Source organism: Clarias gariepinus, chromosome 11, assembly GCF_024256425.1.
Source record: "Clarias gariepinus isolate MV-2021 ecotype Netherlands chromosome 11, CGAR_prim_01v2, whole genome shotgun sequence".
NCBI lineage: Eukaryota > Metazoa > Chordata > Actinopteri > Siluriformes > Clariidae > Clarias > Clarias gariepinus.
In genome coordinates this window covers 13,184,966-13,205,201 of record NC_071110.1, presented here as the reverse complement: position 1 = coordinate 13,205,201, position 20,236 = coordinate 13,184,966, and the positions used below count along the sequence as shown (strand labels likewise).

The 20,236-nt window shown below is 38.2% G+C and overlaps 1 protein-coding gene across 1 annotated transcript in view; it reads right to left on the bottom strand.

The window, feature by feature from the left end:
• The window catches only part of gbe1b (glucan (1,4-alpha-), branching enzyme 1b), a 126,264-nt gene that overhangs the window by 31,202 nt on the left and 74,826 nt on the right, over window positions 1-20,236 (bottom strand). The window contains exons 11-13 of the mRNA XM_053507444.1: window positions 18,206-18,316; window positions 14,659-14,830; window positions 2,036-2,220 (exon numbers count right to left, since the gene is read on the bottom strand). Of these exons, the coding sequence (XP_053363419.1) occupies window positions 2,036-2,220; window positions 14,659-14,830; window positions 18,206-18,316 (468 nt within the window). The remainder of the gene's footprint in view (window positions 1-2,035; window positions 2,221-14,658; window positions 14,831-18,205; window positions 18,317-20,236) is intronic.

The window sequence follows — 20,236 nt, the reverse complement described above, 5'->3', positions numbered from 1 at the left end:
CCCAAGGTTGCATGAGGTGACACGAGGTCTAAGAATTGTACAGGGAGATCATAAGATCTTGTTCATCTCCTGGCATTGAGTTTCACCTGATGCGCTGCTATCCATGATAAGATCAAAAATGAGCATCTGAGAAAATAAAGGATGAGTTGAGTGTCATCTGCATAGCAATGGTATGAAAATCCATGTGAGGAGATAACCTTTTTAAAAGGAGAACAGAAGAAGACAGAAGGACTAAGTATTGTGGAACATTGTGTAAGGAGACTGTATATGAACATGCCTCCAGGTAGGATGCAAACCTCTACCGTACTGTGCCACAAATTCCAGGACTCAAGAGGATGGACAAGAAGGTCTTGCAGTTGACTGTGTCAAATGCTGCTCAAAGGTTGAAAAGACTGAGGACTGAGGACTGTTTGGCTGCTCTGAATGTGTAATGTAGAAGTTCGGGTAGGAGTGAAGGTCTCTTTTTTTTTCAAATCTTTCCATCAAAAAAAGTAGCAAAGTCATCAGCTGTCAGGGAGGATGGTGAAGGGGGAGCTGTCAAGTTAAAAATTGAAGAAAAAGAAGTTGTGAAGCTTGTGAGGAAGCTTCCAGATTTTCCTTGTAAAAAGTGGTCTTTCCAGCTATTTGGGCAGGTGAGTGTGACATGAGACTAAAACTGTATGGAGTTGAAGTTTCCTCCAGTTTCTTTTTACAGCTCTTAATTTTCTCAGATTGCTGTGCAGCACATCAAACAGTCACGGAACTGTTTGCGAAAGATTCCTGGGTCTGGAAGATAGTTTATAGAAGAGATTCATGGATAAGGAAAGTAAGTAAAAAAAGTGTTTGTGACTAATCCCAGCATAAGAGAAAAAGCGGCATCAGGGTCTGTAAGAGATGAGATGGTGCGGGAGGCTGTATAGGAGGAGGAGACTAAATGGAGGTTTTGGGGAGTGGGAGAGGGGCACTGATATCTGAAGGTAGGTGGGACGGGGGACGGGGGGGGACGGGGGTGATGGTGAAACATAATAACTGATGATTAGAGATATGGATTGGGGTAACATTTTCACTTTTCGCTAGAGAAGGACTTAAAGTTCCATATAGTTGCATATGGTTCCACAGTGAAGTTTTCATAACATGGTCCTTTAAATGATGCACCAGGCAGTCGCTTATGTTGTCTATTTCAAGCAACTGTCTTGTTTATAAATCTAAAAATGAAAAGGGAAAAAAGACACATTTTCTTGCTGATGCATTGAGCAGCATCCGCACTCCACTGAAGCCCCAAGGTCACATCCTTCTGATGAGGTGAAGACATTGTAATCTGCACCATGGATCATAAAGGGATGCGGTACTGCATCAATTCCATGGTCTTGCTCTTAAATCTAGCCTATTCAGTGCCATGCTCTCTGTTTGGATGATCCCATTACTGAAAACTGAGCGAGTGAGCCACTGAGAGCTGAAACACACGCTTTTCCTTCTTTCTCGTCTTCATGTCTCGGCACTGCTCTAAAATGAGTCACCGGGGTGGAATATGGGACGAGACCCAAGTTGGTTTATCTTGCAACGCTGATGACTTAATGTGGCTCTCTGTATGCAGTGCTGGGTTACGCTTCTAAAAGCCACCGTGTTTTGGTGAGTTAGCAATGTGGAAGTGAGATAAATAAAAACGACTAAAAGACCGTCTGGTTTGTTTGAGCCATGAAATTGATTTCGGTGAACGAAGTAAAAGAAGCATCATGAGCACTGGTGTCAATGACTGAGTGTGGTATAGTGAAAGACAATAAAATATGATATGGTGAGAAACCGGTGAGTGAGAAAGAGAGAGAGAGATCCAGAAACATCCGGGATTTATAACTAATATGAGAGAATTATATTGTATCATAAGAAATCAGGATATATTAAATGTGTTGAAGGTATATTGCTGAATATAAATAGAACATATTGTTATACTCTTCAATATATTGTATTCTCTGGATGGATATTTTTACCTCATAATAAAAAGGAAAAAGATAAAAATGATGCATCTCAGACAGGGGTATAAAGGGAATGTGCCTCTCACCGGTGGTGCAGCGAGCCAGCCATATTTGTCCTCTGTGCGGTTCATGTCCCGGTCGAAGGCGTACAGTTGGTAGTATCGCAGGTGTTCTGTGTCGACTAGGTTAAACTGGCGACGTGCATAGTGGTAGCTCTCATTATTCCCAACTCGTGGGAAGTCCAGCCACTCTGGATGACCAAATTCATTACCTATTAACAACAGGAGATATTAAAGTCAGGAGGAGTTCACATCAAAAGTAAAACTACATGACAAAACACATTTCATGTTTGCTTCATTAAACAAGTATCAAAATTCAGAAAATCCACATAGTCCGATCACTTGGAAGTGCAGTAGTGTTAATTCTGCTCCTCTACCCATTTACTCAAAATGAATTATGCTTTCTGCTTTTGGGAAAAAATGCATATTGTAGGGACTGGGTTTTATTAGGCAAGTATAAAACACAACAGCTAGCATGCCAGATGACACCACACCAATGTCACTGAAAGTAATTTATTTTTAAGAGCGTGCAAAGTTATAAATGTGCTCACATCCCAAGGAAAGAGCAGCAGCATTTTACAGACAGTCATAACCATTTGACCAGAGCTATATAACCAGAATGACTTACCAGTGATTATATTTGCTTTATTTATTACATAATTACATATTGCATTATTACTTTTTGTTTATAATAACTTTTAATCACCTCCATCAAGCGCCACCATTTTTGCTTTTTCGTGACATTAATAAAAAAGCAGCAGCTTACAGAATTAAAAAAACAAAAGAATAAAAAGCTGTCTGCCATGTACACTTACTGTATAGTGTCAGACAGCTTCAAGTTACATCTTTACCAGTGTGACAAAGAACTAACACTGAACAATCCTAGGAAAATTCGATATAAACGTCTCCTTGCGGGAGATGTCACCATGTCATTGAGAGCAAAAATTTTATTTGTTTCTGTACAGCCCCGGGCACAGGAGTCTCTGTGTCAGATGTAGTACGGTAAAGAGTAACGCATTAAAATATGGACATTAATGTAAGGCTGGCAGCTACAACTACTTTTAGAGCTGCTGCTATGGAAAATTAATTCACACCTGCTGACCAATCAAAATCAAGAGTTCAACTGTACTGTGTTTTAAAAGGGGAAGCTGGAGAAAACATGGGGAAAAGATTACAACCTTCAGTATTCATTAACATTTAGTTTTTGTTTAAAGAAATGCTGTACAAAATTAATAAAAGCACATGATTCAGATGTAGAGTGTATTATAAATAACAAGGACAGATTGTGATGCATTTAACAGTCCAGGTCAAATCCAGCAAAAGACACGAACACGGTGAACAAATGTGAGTTAAAAAAATGGTCTAAGCAACCCATCAGGTAAAATGAACAGCTTGGAACTAAAAACAGTAATAATGCCAAGACTCTGTAAAAAATCTATGGAAATCAATTTTTTTGCCATCTAAACTTAACCGAAAAATGAACAAGTGGCAAATAGGCTAAAATATGAATAAAGCTATAATCTACTAAAATCAAGCCAACTTTGCTGTGCAAAGGCCTACACATGCATAAAGGTATAACTTTGAAAATGATCTTTAAAAAATATATATTTTCCGGATTTTCCTTATAAAAGGTGGTCTTTCCAGGAGTCACATCAGATGGGAATTTGGACAGGTGAGTGTGGTACGGGACTAGATGTCTATCAAGTTGCAATTTCCTCAAATTTTCTCTCTGCAGCTCTTAATTTTCTCAGATTGTTGTGCAGCACATCAAACAGCCATTGAACAGCTTGAGAAAGATTCCTGGGTTTGGAAGATAGCGGCTAGAGGAGATCCTGTGATAAAGAAAGGAAGTGGGGAAAGTGTTTGTGACTAATCCCGATGTCAGAGAAGAAAAGGCATCAGTGTCTGGAAGGGATGATAGGGGTGCAAGAGGCCAAATGGACAAAATGAAAAATAAAACTATAATCTGTTAGACTTAAAACTCCAGCCAACTTTGCTGTAAAACGGTCCACGCATGCACATAAAAGAACAATTATAAAAATGCGACCTGCAGCACCTCACTACAAAACATGTTTTTTTTCCTTCTAAACAACAACCTCAAAGCTGCTGACTCAGAATGCATCCATTATAAATCAAAGGAGAAGGACGTGTGTATCATCTGAATCTGTGCTTTCAGTGTTACACAATTAGCTTTCATAATAAAATGAATGCTTAATTAATTCAATGATTTCTGTTTGAAATAAAATAAAAGGGAGGGGAGACAAATACAGCACAGCAGCACAATTAAAAAAAAAAAAAAGAAAAAGGGAAAAGTATGAAAACATGATAACGGATTGTGAAAGGTGACCTTGTGGTAGAAAGGAAGGGAAGTTTAGCAAAAACAATAAAACAGCTTGTCTTTTGAAAAACCTTCAGTTTCCTAAATGCGGCTACAGCTACGGTCGCAGGAGTTTTATAACGAGGCTTCGGAAAGCTGAAGGCGAATTTAAATGGCATTTTAAAGTTCTAGCATTATCTATTTGGAACTTTATTCTTCAGGGACTTTATTTTGTCTGGTCAATTTTAAAGGTCCCTGCCGTGCCGTATCTGTATCTTGCAAGCCGATTCCCTTTATTCGAGTTTCAAATGGTGCTAATTTGTATTAGCCGAAAAACCCCACAGCAGCATTTACACTGTAATCCCGGTTGTACCGCTGTGGGATATAGAACTTTTCAGCTCTGGCCTTGGAGAAGATGACAGTGGAGAGAAGCGAGGAGATCACAGGGGAGGGCTGCAGAGGAGGACAGGAATACATTTTCACCCGGAACGTGAACAGAGAAATAAAAGCGAAAGAGAAAGTGTGAGGCGACAGGCTTGTCGAGCGGTGTGATGAGATAATGAATCCGTCATCAGCTGACAAGACAACATCATAAAACAACAGTCGGGTAATTGAATTCTGAGGGGGCGAGGAGAAGCTCTGACGAGCGAGAGAATGGGAGCAAAACAATGGTGATGAAGTGTGTTGTTTATTCAGAGCGATAGAGAGCGTTGGGAGAAGGAGAGAGGAATGAAAGCGAGTGACCAGACGGAGCAGAACGGACAGAGGAGTGACGGAGCTTTCTAATGAAATACATTAGTGAGCTGTTAAAGAAGCATCAAACAATAAGCGAACTGTGCATCGCGCATGCATTGTTACGCATGTTTATGAATTAGCAAGTTGGAAATCTGTCACCATAAAGCAGGAGAACGCAACAGAGCGAGAGCGAGTATACGTCACAGGGAGACGGGGAAAAAAAGAAATAAAAACTAGGAGCAGAGATGGAGAGAATATGGAAGAGAGTCAGGAAGGAAGAACTAAGAAAGAAAACGAGCATCTCTGACTACTAGATAGACAATTCTTAATCTCAAGATACAGACATGATTTGAAATCTTAAAAATATGGAAATGAAGAAGAGATAAGCAGGGAATACGAACAATAACAATGGCAGCAGCAGGCAGTACAGAAAAAAAAAAAAAAAAAAACACCTCAGAGGATGGTACACATCCCACCATGTTGCTAATGTGCCAACCTCCCAAAGCAGAATGCAAAGCTTGCTTAGACATCGACGTTCTTTACTCTTTCTGTTTTTACCGTCTGATTACCTGATTTATCCTGGGAGAAACTTTTTCCTTGCACACTTTTGTTTAAAAACCTACTTTCTTTTGCATGCAAAAAAGAACAACACTTATGCTTAACTCATGATGGAAATAACTGTTTTATCCTCAGGAACAAGGTCAGGCTCCAAGAATCCGTAGTCTATCTGTGAAATGCTGGACGCGAGACAGGAATATAACCTGGCTGGGACGCTCCTCCCTCATCATGCACGCTAGGAATGTAACTGAATACAAATGCATTATTCGAGATGAACATATGATGTTTTCTAAATGTATACAAATACAGATACTTATAATAAGTGCACCTTTATGTCTATTTGCTGTTGTTGTGGTTCAACGTTTTTTTTTTTTTTTTTCCAATGTTTGCCAGAAAGGTTCACAGGGAATCTAGTTGACACAAGAGATGTGCATTGGGACAGGGATCCTGCAGAATGCAACAATAAAGCTGCGAGAGAAGAAGATTTTTACTTTCATACGGGCGTGAGTGAGCACTCATATGAAGCTCGCGGGACAAACAAAGACCATGCTGCGTGAAGCATTTACAGCGTTTATTTATGACACCCTGACAGTGCCAGCAGTTCTACCTCTGGTTTTTTATCCCCTCTGGGTTTTCCACAGTGGTAGGGATCATATTTAATTAAAAAAGGTAAAAAATTTAGCCTTTTCTGATTTAAGTCATGCACATGTCCAATAACACGTAAAAAAATCTTCCTTGCTATACTGTATATTTGGTCATATTTTGCATTTCAGTTAAATCCACAGTATTTCAGATTCAGTTGTAAAGATTTATGGGCAGAACTGGCTACAGTTTAAGACATTCAAATCTAAAAATTATTCCAGGACTTTATCGACAATCCTGCTTCAAAGGAAAGAAAAACCTCTAACATGCTATTTTGTGATGTAGCACAAAGTCTGCCAAGATCCCCCTAAATCCCACAGAGAAACTCTGAGAGAGGTTGGAAACTTCAGTAATGTAGTCTTCACTCAGAGGCAGAAAGCATGGTTAGAGGCCAGTGTTTGCTTAGTGAAGGTGAACGACTTGAAAGTCAAAGTAGGTCTTAAAAAAAAAAAAAAAAGAAATGAAAAAATGAAAAGAAAATCTCCCGGCATGCATCTGGACTTTCTTCTTTTGACAGACAGAAAGCTGTCCTAGACAAAAACTGCAGTGCAGCAGCTTTATGATTTACATTCTCCCCCCCTCTGCTTATTCAAACTTACTTGTTTCGTGATTGTTCTGTGTTTAATAAAAATACTCCTAGATGTAAATATTTATGGTACTGTAGCATGCCACTCATTTTCCGTTGCCTGATACTAATCAGAGCTCTGAAGAGCAGCCGGTAGCTCACTGACATCTCTAAATAAGGTGACAATTTGCAAGCAAATTGCTGGTTGTTTGAAACATCACAGACATGAAGGCAGCCTGATTTAAGACAATTTATGTCCAGCGTACAAGTGCAAGATCAGCATTGAGGCTGTTTTCTTATCCATTATTTATCCAGAGTTTTCGCCTCATATGAATACTCACTCTTGTCTGGTTCACGGCTCGCCTAAAGGAGTGCATCTGAAGCAAACTTTTAAAAGTTCTAAGTGTTCGTTATTTTTCAGAAATGTATAAGCAACCTAGCTGGTTATAAGACTATAAACCATTTAAATGTAAATTATGTTGCCAGCCAAACAACCTTGAAGATAAACACTACATTAACACAGTTTTTATTGGAAAAATAAAAACAATAAAGGGTTTAATAAAATAATGAAGCAATATATTATGGTCAGTATATTACTACTGGATGATTAAGGAGAATCATACACACAGGCAATTAAAACAAACATGCACTCACTCATCGACATTACCGATTAATCCTGTATTCAGGGTCGCGGGGGTCTGGAGCCCATCCCAGGAGATTTAGGGCACAAGACAGGGTACAGGACAGGAAGCCAATCTATCGCAGGCCACACAGAGGTACACACTCTCACACACTCATTTACACACTATGGGCAATTTGAGAACGGCAATTAACCTAATCTGCATGTCTTTGGACTGTGGGAGGAAACCGGAGTACTCAGAGAAAACCCACCAAGCACAGAAAGAACATGCAAACTTCATGCACGGGAATCGAGCCTGGCTGAGAATCGAACCCGGGACCCTGGAGGTGCAGGGTGACAAAGTTAGTGCTAACCACTACACCACCGTGCCGCCGACGAATGAACAGTAAGGCGCTAAAATAAACGTCTTGATAAAGTCCTTTTTATACACAAGTGTGATTGTTCTAGTGGTGTGTCTACTTCGGAATGGTCTGTGTGCACTAGGAGTTGTAGTTCTCATCAGCAATGTTTGTATGCGCATAGGTGCTGCCGCTGTCGACGGCCTGACGGTTTTATTTTCGCATCACTGTCAAGGTTGACTGCCATCCAGGACAGATCAGATTCAGAGTGTAACTTTTACTTGAGTGAGTTCTGATACTCAGCAGGGTTCACTACTTGGTTTGGTGGGAAGCAAAATCAGGCTTTGCATCCGTAATTTTAAGCTTAACGATAACAATATAACAGACGCAAACCAGGTCAAAAGACACTACGTTCTGCCCCAATTTAAACTTATTCATAAATTCTGTCACAGTGGGCACTTTATAGCTTGCTGAGCTCATCTGAGCTTGCAACTATCCCAATATGCAATAACAGTTATATTTAACATTTAATTTCTTTATGAAAACAAAACCTAAATTAACTATACTCACTGACCAAAACAATTGCATTTCTCAGTAATAATTCACAATTGGATGATTGGGCAAAGATGATGACAGATGGAACGACAAAGGGCTACTCGATACGCTCTGGGTCCGTCCCCTTTAATCTTCGTACATACGCTAAAGCTTCCTTTTGTGTGGCAACATTTTTATTATATCCCTTAAAAACTGTTCTTTTTTTAGTGTGCAATTTGATAGACTAATATAATGTAAGCTACCTAGAACTTGATGACACTTGATCAAATGTACTGTAACTGTAAACTAATGTTCTTATGAAGAAGTTACTATTTGAGATGCTATAGTTTAAACAATATTGCTGCACAAAAAAAAACAATAAGGGCTTCTACAAAAAAAAAAAAAAGTCCAAGAAGAAGCTCCTCAAAGACAAAAATGCCAAAACATCTAGCATAACAAATCCCAGTATGTGCCATCACAATGAATATTAAAATAAGCTAGTGATTGTTTTTCTGGAAAAAGAATCCTTTACAGATACAAACAATGATAATCACCTGCTGGTAATGAATGAATGTATGATCTAAAGTGAGATTGAACATCGATTCTATATAATATAAATGCTTGTTCTACAGTATAATGTGAAAGTCATATCAATTTAAGTCTGTTTTAAATGTACTGCAAATCCGTACAGAAATCATTTTCACTACTGTTCATTGTGATTACATCATATAAATAACACTAACATTTTATTTACGTATTAGTCAAACTGCAAGAATGTAACGCAAGCACAAACACTATATGGCCATAAATATGTGGGCACTTGCACTCACTAAACTAATGACAAACTGTTGAAGGCACACAGACAAGTGTAAAGGATATCTTACTATGCCGTAGCATTACATTGTCCCTTCAAGGCCGAAATCCCCTGTTCACAAAACAAGATCCCTGAAAACATTGTTTGCCAAAGCAGGAGTGGAAAACCTAAGCGGCCTGAAACCTCAACACAACACAACACCAAGGAAGACCGTAGTTATGAAACTAGAATGCACTTGGTCACTATACTACACTATACTGTACATAATGCATATTAGAATTTAGCTTAAGGAGTAGTTTTCTGGTGTGTATATATCGCAGTAAAAAAAAATTAATGTCCGCTTTGGTCATTCCTGTAAATATTCAGGAATTTAGATTGGAATGGCTGTCGCAAACTTGTGAAAGACATGCATCTGTCTGTGGAAACTGTACACACAATCTCTCATGAACACCTCTTACACATTACAGGAACTCAGCCGGGAGTTATTGTTCCACCCCCCGTACAGTCCTGACCTTGTCAGATTGATTTCCACATGTTTGGGCCATTAAAGGAGTTCCTAGGAGGCCTGCATTCCAAATGTGAAGCAGGCAGTCCAATCATGGCTTTGGCATACTGAGAAAACTTTGTACATTTACACTAGTAAAATGCTGGTATACATGCATTAGTGTAGCAGGGGGTAAAAAAGTGAAATTTAGGTAGTTTTTCTCTACCTGCACTCTGTAACTGCACTTTGTTATTCTTCGCAATCAAAAGTCCCGGTTGACTTGAACGCCCCTCAGAGTTCAGAGAAGTACAGGATTTACGGAAATGAGAAAATCACCTTTAAAGCTTTATTGTAATTCCACTTAATGCTCGCCCCCTACCAAATTTTTACCTAATCTACTTAAGATAATAAAGTTTTCCTACTGAACAAACATGCATTATTGCCTGGGGGAAAAAAAATTATGGTTTGGTAAAATCCTCGGCTGTACCCAGTGAATTTTCTTAAACTGCCTCACATATAACTCTTGTTCAGATAGGAGGCAATGAGAAAACAAACATTCATCAGACAAAAATTCCTGCTCGTTCTTGGAAGCACAGCAAAGCTGCTTGCTGCTTTGACTGTAAAGATGATCTGAAAAGTTTCCTTCAGCAGAAGTAAACTCCTGTTTACCCACTGTTTCATAGCTGGAGCCAGTGAACTGCTTGATTGCTGGCTCCCCATGTGTGGGGGAGTGTGTTTTAGCACCTCACGCTTCTGTTACAGTGCTTATTCGCCTCTGTGTACAAACATGGCTCCTGCTTGGAAGTAGAGCTTTTAGCTCACGAGGATCCTCTATTTGCCAGAGTGTAAACAGAAGGGTTTTGGCGAGGTGAGAGTGGCTTAAATTGATTTGCTTGCTCAAACAATTTGTTCTTGCTCTGCACTGGCTAAATGACTCCACACACATTGATCCATTGACATGACATGCTGTCCTGTATTTACTTCTTTTTCCCCCCTACCCTCCATCTCGTTTTTCACTGAGGCTTTTTTCTATTGTACACTTGTGTAATGTGCACAGTGAAAAGCATTAAAAAGGGTTTACATTGTAGTCGCTTTGGAATCAATGTTTACTTTCTTTATCAGAAAATTAGCAATCGATGGTAGAGTGCTGGTAATGAGCACCACAGAGACACTGGTGTCTCGACTGAACGTGTCTAGACATTAGGATGAGGACTCCTGAGTGGTGCGACTGCAAAATTTCATCCTATTGTTGGGAGATCACGTCAACCTGATGGAAAGGTTTGCTGATGTAAGCCTATTACACATGTTTTTACCAGTTAAAGCTGTTCCAAATGTCCGATCATTTTCCCTATGTTACATAAGCAGCAGTTTGCAAAGATAGCAAATACATGTTTAAGGGAAGGCAGGTTGTGATAAGGGAGACCTGGCTAGTGGATAAGAGATAGCAGTGACTAAATTGGGAGGAAAATGGGTTAAGAAAAAAAAAAAAGGACGTGTAGCACCTGTCAAGCGTCAGCAACTCATGGGACATTTCAACTTAATGTACTGTATAGTGTTGGGTATAAATATAAAATTTAGATTGTATATTATGAAGCCGGTCGTTATGGTAAACTAATTTGACAGGTTGCCTGACATTCCAAGTGTGCTAATATTTACTAATGATTTTTTGCAGACATATGACAACAGTGAATTGCGTAATCCGACATTAGGCTATTATGCATTTTTTATTGATAATTCTATTTGAGGTGCATTTCTGAGCCAAATAGAAAATATTACTTAAGGATTTCCTGATTACCTCCCAAATTACCAAATGCTTTGTTACACAGTAAAAAAAGACTAACCTAGTACCGGGAGCGTGTTCATAAGTTGGATTCGTTTGTAAGTCCAACAAAGTGGGTTTTATACACCTTTGACAAAAATATACAATGTTAGGCATAAAAAAACCACTGGGTTTTAGTTCTGCATTATACTCTCGTGAGACTGTATCTCTAAAATCAAGGAGTGAGCTGACCTCCTTTAAAGAAAAACTGGGAAGATGTCAGGGGGATAACACTACATGGTGTTTACTGTGCACTTGACTGGACGCCATCTTGTCTTAGAGCTGTTTCAGACTGTGAAGTCTGTCTCATTGACGATTTTATTTAAATATTTAGCCATATTGTGTGTAACATGTCAGTTGCTTAATATAAATTCATTTAAAAAATGTATATAAATTCATGTAAAAATGTATATTATTGTACATTATAAATAATATCACACTCAAACAATTGCATTGTTTCTTATGTATATCGGTTGAGATGTGACTACCAGGAGCACTCAGCCTGTGGCCTTGTGCCTATGCCCAAATCACAGCTGTGTGGGTATTTAAAATAACAGCATCCTTCATGAGATTTTGCTTAAATACATTGTGGTTTTCCTGATGCAAAGAGCTTCCAGTGCTTTTGTGTGCGACATCTGTGCGTCGTCTTTTCTATTTTGTGTCTCCTCTGCCTCGAGTTCTTCTTCCACTTGGTGTCTTTTCTCCTTTGCTGGTCACAACCTTCAAAATCTCAAAGGCTGCATTCTGACTGACAATGCAATTTACCATCTAGCAGAAAAAACAGTCTGGATTCTGTGACCTAACAAGCTTTTTGGAGCGATATACTGTCACAAAATTGACAAAAACGTTAAAGGCATCACATCTTTAAAAGCTATTAGAGTTTTTCTTTATCAGACAGCAGTAAATCAATTCAGCTGGTCAGATGTCTCTTCATGGTAAATCTAGGTGGTTCATATATTTAGTAACAAAAAGTACCAGACTCTCAGACTGTCTAGAGAGAAGCTGAAAGTTTGAGACTATGGTAATTGAAAAAAAAAAAAAAAGGGACAGACCCAAGTTAGTCCATTTGCTATGCACAGGCTATGTATATAACCTTAATTAGAAGTCATGTATACAACCCTTTATTTTTTTTATTTCCAGCTGAGCTTGTGCTCTTACTGTGGCATAAAAGTAGCATAGTTAACTATTTATAAGCAAGTAAAACTATAGTTTAATAATTAATGATCAATGATTAATTAAACATTATATACAGTTCCTCACACACTTTAATTTTTTTTAAAATATGCATCAGTAAATACAGTAAAAGGATGAACATTGTTTTAGAATATGGATAGGATTAATTTGCATGATTTGCATGCAATACAAAGTTTACTTAATAATTAATTAAAGATTAAGATAATCATAATCTAGATACTCTTAAAACATTGTTTATCGGTTTACTTACAGTACAGTATATGTAAATATTTAATCATTTTTTAAAATAAATTCATTAGTGTAGTATTTATATGTAGACAAATAATACACAGTATTTTACAACACTGTCCACTCCAACACTGAGCCATCCCTCATTTCTTCATCTTAAATCTTAAATTAAAAGATGCTAAATTAAAAGAATTAGAACAAATATTTTATTACGACAGGCTCCAAAGTGCCTAAAGATACAATTTTAAAATGTAGTTGTTTATGTAACAGACTCATTTTTCCTCTCGTCTGTTCCAATCACTCAACATTCAGATCACCACTATACTAATCACCGGTCTGATCATCTGTCATCATCTGCACCTGTTTCTCACTGCCTTAAATTAAATTTTTTATGCCTGAATAATTCATACTGTAGTTCACTGACACAAAAAAAAACATTCCTCTGAAACTGGTCGGGTAAATGAACTGGACTGAAAATGACACCAAAAAAAAAAAAAAGTGTCATTTACAGTTAGACTGTAATCTTAGGATTAATATAAATAAGAAGATACCAAGATTTAATACTTTAAATGATTACAATTTAAATAATAAGTACTATTTGCTTACAATGCGATCATCACAACACCTTAAATTTATGTTTAACCCACAATTGTGCAGTGTTCATACATAATGTTGGTGTTGCATCAGTTCATGCAGCATAACATCATCAGCTGGCCAAAAAATATAAGACCAACAACTCGGTCCCAACCAAGATTTTTACTGTATATGTTTCCATCATTCTATCCTGAAGCTCTTTAACTTCATTTTTTACTTCAAGGGCATTTATCCATTATAGGGCTTGAGGAGACATGACTTGAAAAATAAACAGATGGTACGTAAGGAAAACCAAGCTCTTGTCAAAAACAGTGAATAAATAAACTTCATACAGCATGTCTGTCATACGTCAGGTATGACAAACTCTGATTACCCTTTGCCTAAGCACAGTATATGATATTTGGTAGCCTCCTGATTCTCAAGTGATCATCAGCCAGAACCATCGAAAGGTCAGAAGAAGCAGAACGTTGCTGCCCAACTGGCTGACCGATGGGCCATTCACCTGATCAGTAGGTGGGGCTAGAACACCATACAAGAACGTATAGATAATGTCTAATTCCTATGTGAGGAAACAGCAGAGAGACAGGCATCCATTCTCAGCTGTGGATTTAGTATCATAAGATTAAGCTTGGTGGTCATTATAATGCAAAGTTCAAGCAGCGCTATCTCAGGCACGCTCATGCAGAACGTATATGCAGTATAGAATTCTCAGAAGTACTTGAAAGCATATTGATAACGGATAATGAAATGGGATAATCGAAAATACAGAGATTGATTTTTGCTGAAATTGACTTTGAAATGTAAAGAGCAGAACCAGTGAAAGCCGATTTGCACTCCTAGATACACATGCAGCAAGACAATTAGTTTCTGTTAGCAAGAAAATGAGATACTGACAAAATTTCAAACAAAAAGAAAATGACTAATCTTGCAAATGCTGTATCTAACTTTCCATTGAACACATGCGCATTGAGCTAATCAAGTTGGTACGAGTGGACTTTTATACCCTGGAAAATTGTACAGTCGTTAGTTACTCAAGTTTAGCAAATTCAGGAAAGTAAAAGGAAATAATAATAATAATAATAAACAGTGATAAAGTGAAATCATGTTCATTACATCTTGCATCAAGCTAAAAATTTGTTTTAATAAACAGATTATAAACAAAGACAAGATTGTGTTCTTGAGACCTACCCATGAAGTTAAGGTAGCCTTCCCCTCCCAGGGCATGTGTCAGGAGCCGGATCATCTTATGCAGCTGAATGCCCCGGTCAATGACAGGGCTCATAGGAATTATGGCACTCATGTTGGTGTACATTTCTTTATCCATCAACCAGAATGCCAGGGTCTTGTCTCCTACCAGAGCCTGTCAGAAAGCACAGGATGAAGAGAACTGAACACATGTGATACATTAGTTTTGTGGTTATGAAATGATTATAAAACCGATTTATCTTTGTCTCCTGTCACGGAAGCTAGAACTGGATTCTACAATGCAAAGTTTGCAGAGAACCTACTTGTCAAGCTATGCAGTCAGATAGGGTTGGATAAAATCCGATAAAAAGGATTAGATCACGTACCACCGTAAACACACGACAAGCTGCTGTGTGATAGGAGTCATGGCCTCAGAGCAGCACGGTAAATCAGTCGATGATTTGTTACAAGTGGAAAAAATGATTGGAACAGTTACTGTATCTTAATAAAACGCTTGATGGAACATTTCATTATAATCCAATTCTTTCAGCAGAATTGATCCGAGTGTGTAGGGTTGGAGACATTCAGAATTTGCTTATTCGTTTAATTTGTATTCGTTGATAAAGTTAATATTTCTGAACCTCTTTGTGGTGTTTAAATGTATTTTTCAAACATCTCTTAAATGTCTTGATTTATTGGCATAATTAGATTTATACATTTCTTTTTATATGTTTTCACCCATGTTGCAGTAAAACACCTAAATTACTTCATTCGCTCAACAGCATGAAATTTTTAATTGACTAGTGAAGAATTACTATACATTTTGCTAGGATTTGTTATCAGTAGTTGAATTTATGCCGGCACAGTGTCTTAGTGTTTGCATGTTCTCCCTGGTTCTCCTTGGTGGGTTTCCTCCGGGTACTCCGGTTTCCTCCCACAGTCCAAAGACATGCAGGTTAGGCTTACTGGCATTCCCAAATTCCCTGTAGAAAGTGCGTGTAAATGTTGACCTCCGGTCCTACCACGGTCGTACAAAATGGGAATGAAAACAACGGTCACCACTGGCCTCTTATGGTCCCTAGTTAGACTACAGAGGTTCCTAGATAAATGATGGATGGGGTTGAATTTAGGCCTCGAGTATACACTAGGTTTAAATCTTTTAATTTAATTACTTTCAACAAGAACACTTTAATTTTCAGCACTTTAATTTTATCCCTCCCCATAGGCCATACTGTATGTTGTATGACAACTTGGTCTATGTTAAGTAATTATTTTTGATAATAATTCATTATTAATATTCTATATATAAAAAATGTAAAATAGTTGACAATATTGTAAAATTATTAGCTATAATCAAATAAAAACCTTAAAGATGCCTCTATTAATAAAAAAAAACACTTAGTTAAAATTTGTTTACACAAACACACCTTACATGTAAACAGTGATTGAGCTCCAGTGTTTCTGACTAAACAAGTGTTTGTTTATGGGTATCTAAAGAGCCTGATTTCCAACAATCTTTAATAAAGTGTAGTGCTGGCACGTGTTATTGTTCACTCCCATCCTGTCATGTCATTTTGAAAATTTACAAGCTCTTCTACTATTTCTCACTGTGCCTCTTAGCTTGTCATATTAATAAGGATGTTGATTCAGTTACATCAGAATCTTTTGACAATGATTTTGACAGTGATCAGCACTAAAAATCGGCGGGAAGAAACAAAATCCACATTTACTTCGAGTCTTCAATATGTCTGAAGATGATAACTTCAAACAAGAGACAGCAGGTCCCTGAGTGGCACACTTGTCAAAAAACACTGACTACAAAGCACAGACGTGCTCTGAGACTTAAGGATACAAAGGTTACGGTCAGCACAAAGCACAACTCTGATTGGCTCTGAGCCTCAGGGAGCATCTGTGTTCCTACACTAAGCTCAGGTGGTCATGTACTCATGTAGCCAGCTGAGAAGATAGTACCCTCCTCTGAGACACTCCTCAACGCTGCGAGACTGGCGGCTTAAAAAGACATGGCAGGAGACCTTCCAATGCACTACAGAGAAAAGATAAAGCCTTCACTGTCCCAGTACTCCTGGCATACAGTAAGCTGGGAAACTTACAGTACAAAAGTGAGGAAACAGAGAGTAAATTAACTAGGAAGCAAACACATAAAATAAGTTGAAAATGCAAATTTGATGCGTGCTTACTAATGCAGGTTTTAGCTCATATTCACTGAGGAAATGCATATTGAACAGCAATCAGTATTATAAGGCTTTGCAAATAAAAAGAGTGAAACACAGCTGCAAAGAAGAACACTTTTAGGGATTACAATACACTGTATACTGAGAATTCTGATTAGTACAAATTTGCACCTCTATGCTAGAATGCACTATTCCACATAAAAATGGTAAAAAAAAAGATCAGCTATACCAGTTAAAGCCACCTGCCTAAGTAAGCTGTGACATGGGGTCCCTATGGATCTGACTTATTTGTCCAGCTTATCCCACAGATCGGATTAAAATCTGTTGAACCTGGGGGCCAAGGCAACCATTCCTGCAGCACCATTAAATAAAAATTAAGTGATGTACACAGTCTGCAACAATGTTTGTGTAGGTGGTGTGTATCTATGAGATGTAAAGGAAAATATGATATCCACCTGATTTTCCAAGATTACCCGGAAAAACTTCTGTAACCAGAGCGTCACAAGCATTCTTCCCATACTGCATACTGGTGCCATCTTCTTCCCCAGAGAAGCAGCACACACACACTCAGGTGCCCACGGCCCTGCCACTGGTTTAGCAGTGGTTTTTCTTTGAACCACTGCATTTCAGGAACATCCCGCAAGACTTGCAGTTTTTAAGATTCCATCATAGCTTTCCATAGAAGCCATCATAGATTCCAGAAGCCATCATAGCTTTGGCCCTTGTCGATGTCGCTCAACTTGTTACGCTTGCCCCATTTTTTTATTAAACATTTTCATCCATTAACTAAACATACTGATTCTAACTAGCACAATTGTTTAGCCAGAACTAATTAGTGACATAAACTATGGAAAACTATAATACATGGGATACTATATGTTGCCTTAATACTTTTGGCCACCAGTGTATCTTCATTTCATCTCTCAGTGGTTTTTAACGTAACATCTTTCAGGTTTCCATACAAGGTGCATTTCTACCTTATCATTTGCATTACAAAGCTTGAGCATATGACAAAAAATATATATGTATATTTTGATCCTATTCTCTGCAGTTCGTGTTCCATGTAAAAGAAAATAAGTAGAATATGTAACTGTGCCCAGAAGAAGGTTTCAGTAACCTACAGTATATCCTTTTACTTATGATGATGATGATGGTGAAGTAGAAAAGTAAGAAAAATCTTTTTTTAAGCTGTGAATCGTGTAAGTGCACAAATGAAGGAGACACGCTGGTTTCTAATTCGGCCCTCTCCCCTTGAGTCCCTCAACCTATGGTGACACCAATTTCCATCCCAAATAACACATTGATTACATTTGGCCCTCTCGGCCCTGTCTGGGGAATGGAGGTTATGGAGGCACTACCTGGTCGTGGCTCTCGGCATACGCAATGCATTTCTCACTGTAGCGCCTGTTGGTCAGGGTGTACAAGATGTTGCCAATGTCCCAGTCTTCATCCTTGAATTCCTTTAAGATCTGTGAGGAAAGACAAAAAAAAAGAACACAGTTTCTATGGAGAAACCAAAACAATATTTCATATTCTGATTGGAGGCTTGAGTCCCACACTGCTTCATGGATGTATGCTTCTCATCCTTACTTCCCATTCTTGCTATGTGCTCATTCTCAGGTCTAATACACACTGGCATCTGGCTGAGTCTTTGATTTTAGCAGAGCTAGCTTTCATCTCCCTGCTGCGGTCCCCTGCTCGACAGTCTTACCGCAGCTCCATTGAGCGATAATGTGCCTCAAGGTCAGGATTACAGTGAAGTAGAGTAGATGGTGGAAAGTAATAAAATCTTCTCTGCAAATGATGAATGAACACTACTCTCTTATTGAGCAGCAATGTACCATCCAAATGTGGTCTGCAAACTGCTACTAGAGGCATTTGTTCAAAACAACTCCCTAGTATTTGTCTATATAGCAGCATGGAATTCCGTTATTACTGCCTGGTTACAATTACACACCACCTTGGAATCCAGACATTCAAAAAATGTTTCACAGGGACTCAGAAGGCTGCACACGTGCTCGCACACACAAACGCAATCACACAAACACCGCTGGAGCACTGTCAGTCATGCATTTTACACCTGCCTGATGCTGGAGATCCCACAGTGTAAATTCCACACTGCTGAACTAGTGAAAGTTGGGTTTGTGACTACTAGAAACAAGACTCCCAGGAACAACAAACATCTGTGCAACTAAAATCTTGCTACGATTTTATGAATCTACCATCTGTATGTGTAGCTTCCTTATTTACATGCAACAGGCAAAACAGAACCGAAGGGCTTGAGCTACAAATTAGTCTAGTAATTATATTTATTAACTATTCAGCATTTACATTCAATTTGTGTTAATTAATTATAGCGCAGTCTTGCTTAAAATAATTAGGTTTGCTTAAAAGCCTAAACAAAACCAGACATCTCATGTCAAAGACTTACTTCATGCAAAGCTAAAAACATGATCTAAAGTCTTTTGTAATAACAGGGGGTCAAATGGATGTGAATACCAACACAGAATATACACTAATCAACTTTAAAACTAAAACAAGTGACCAGTGAATTAATACAATTTATTATCTTATTACAGGTGCACCTGTCAAAGAGTGGGATATATTAGGGAGCAAGAAAGGAATCAAATTGATGACAAAAAGAAATTGCACCAGGATGCACTATGACTAGAAGACGAGCTGGTGGACAAGCTGCAGGGAAACCTTGAGGAAACATGCTCAAGGCTTTGACACGTACGACCTCCCTAAACATTGCTGAAGACCTGTATGTTAGTGGCATCTTTTAACATATTTTTACAAAAAAAAGGAAGAAAATGAGAAAGGGTGTAAAGGGGTTGATTTGGCCTTAAAATCTCCCAGATCTTAATCTTATTGAGCATCTGTAAGATTGGACAAACAAATAAAGATTCATGAAGGCCCACACTAAAAGGACCTAAACCTCTAGGTAACAGATACCATAGCACACTTTTAGAGATCTTATTGAGCCCTACTTCGATAAGTTAGAACTATTTTGGTGGTACAAGGGAACCTTACACAATATAAGGCAGGTGGTTTTAATCAAGCAGTATATCCTTAAAAAGCACTTTTTTAACAACTGAGGAAATATGGAACCAGGAAGTAACCGTAGCTTACAATTCAGCTAGCTACTAGAGCTTGTCTTTTCCATTAAAACTAAAAAATTACCCAGGCATTTCACTTAGGATCAAGCAAACACTTAGCGAACTAAACTTTCACAGCTGGTTCATAAACAATATTCATAAACATTCAACACTGCATTGCAAGTCATAAACTTGTAAACTGTTAACAAATTTGGAATTCTAAAGTGATAAATACCTCAAGAAATAGTTGTTTATGTGGAATCATCGTATAAACATGGTAAACACAAGTGT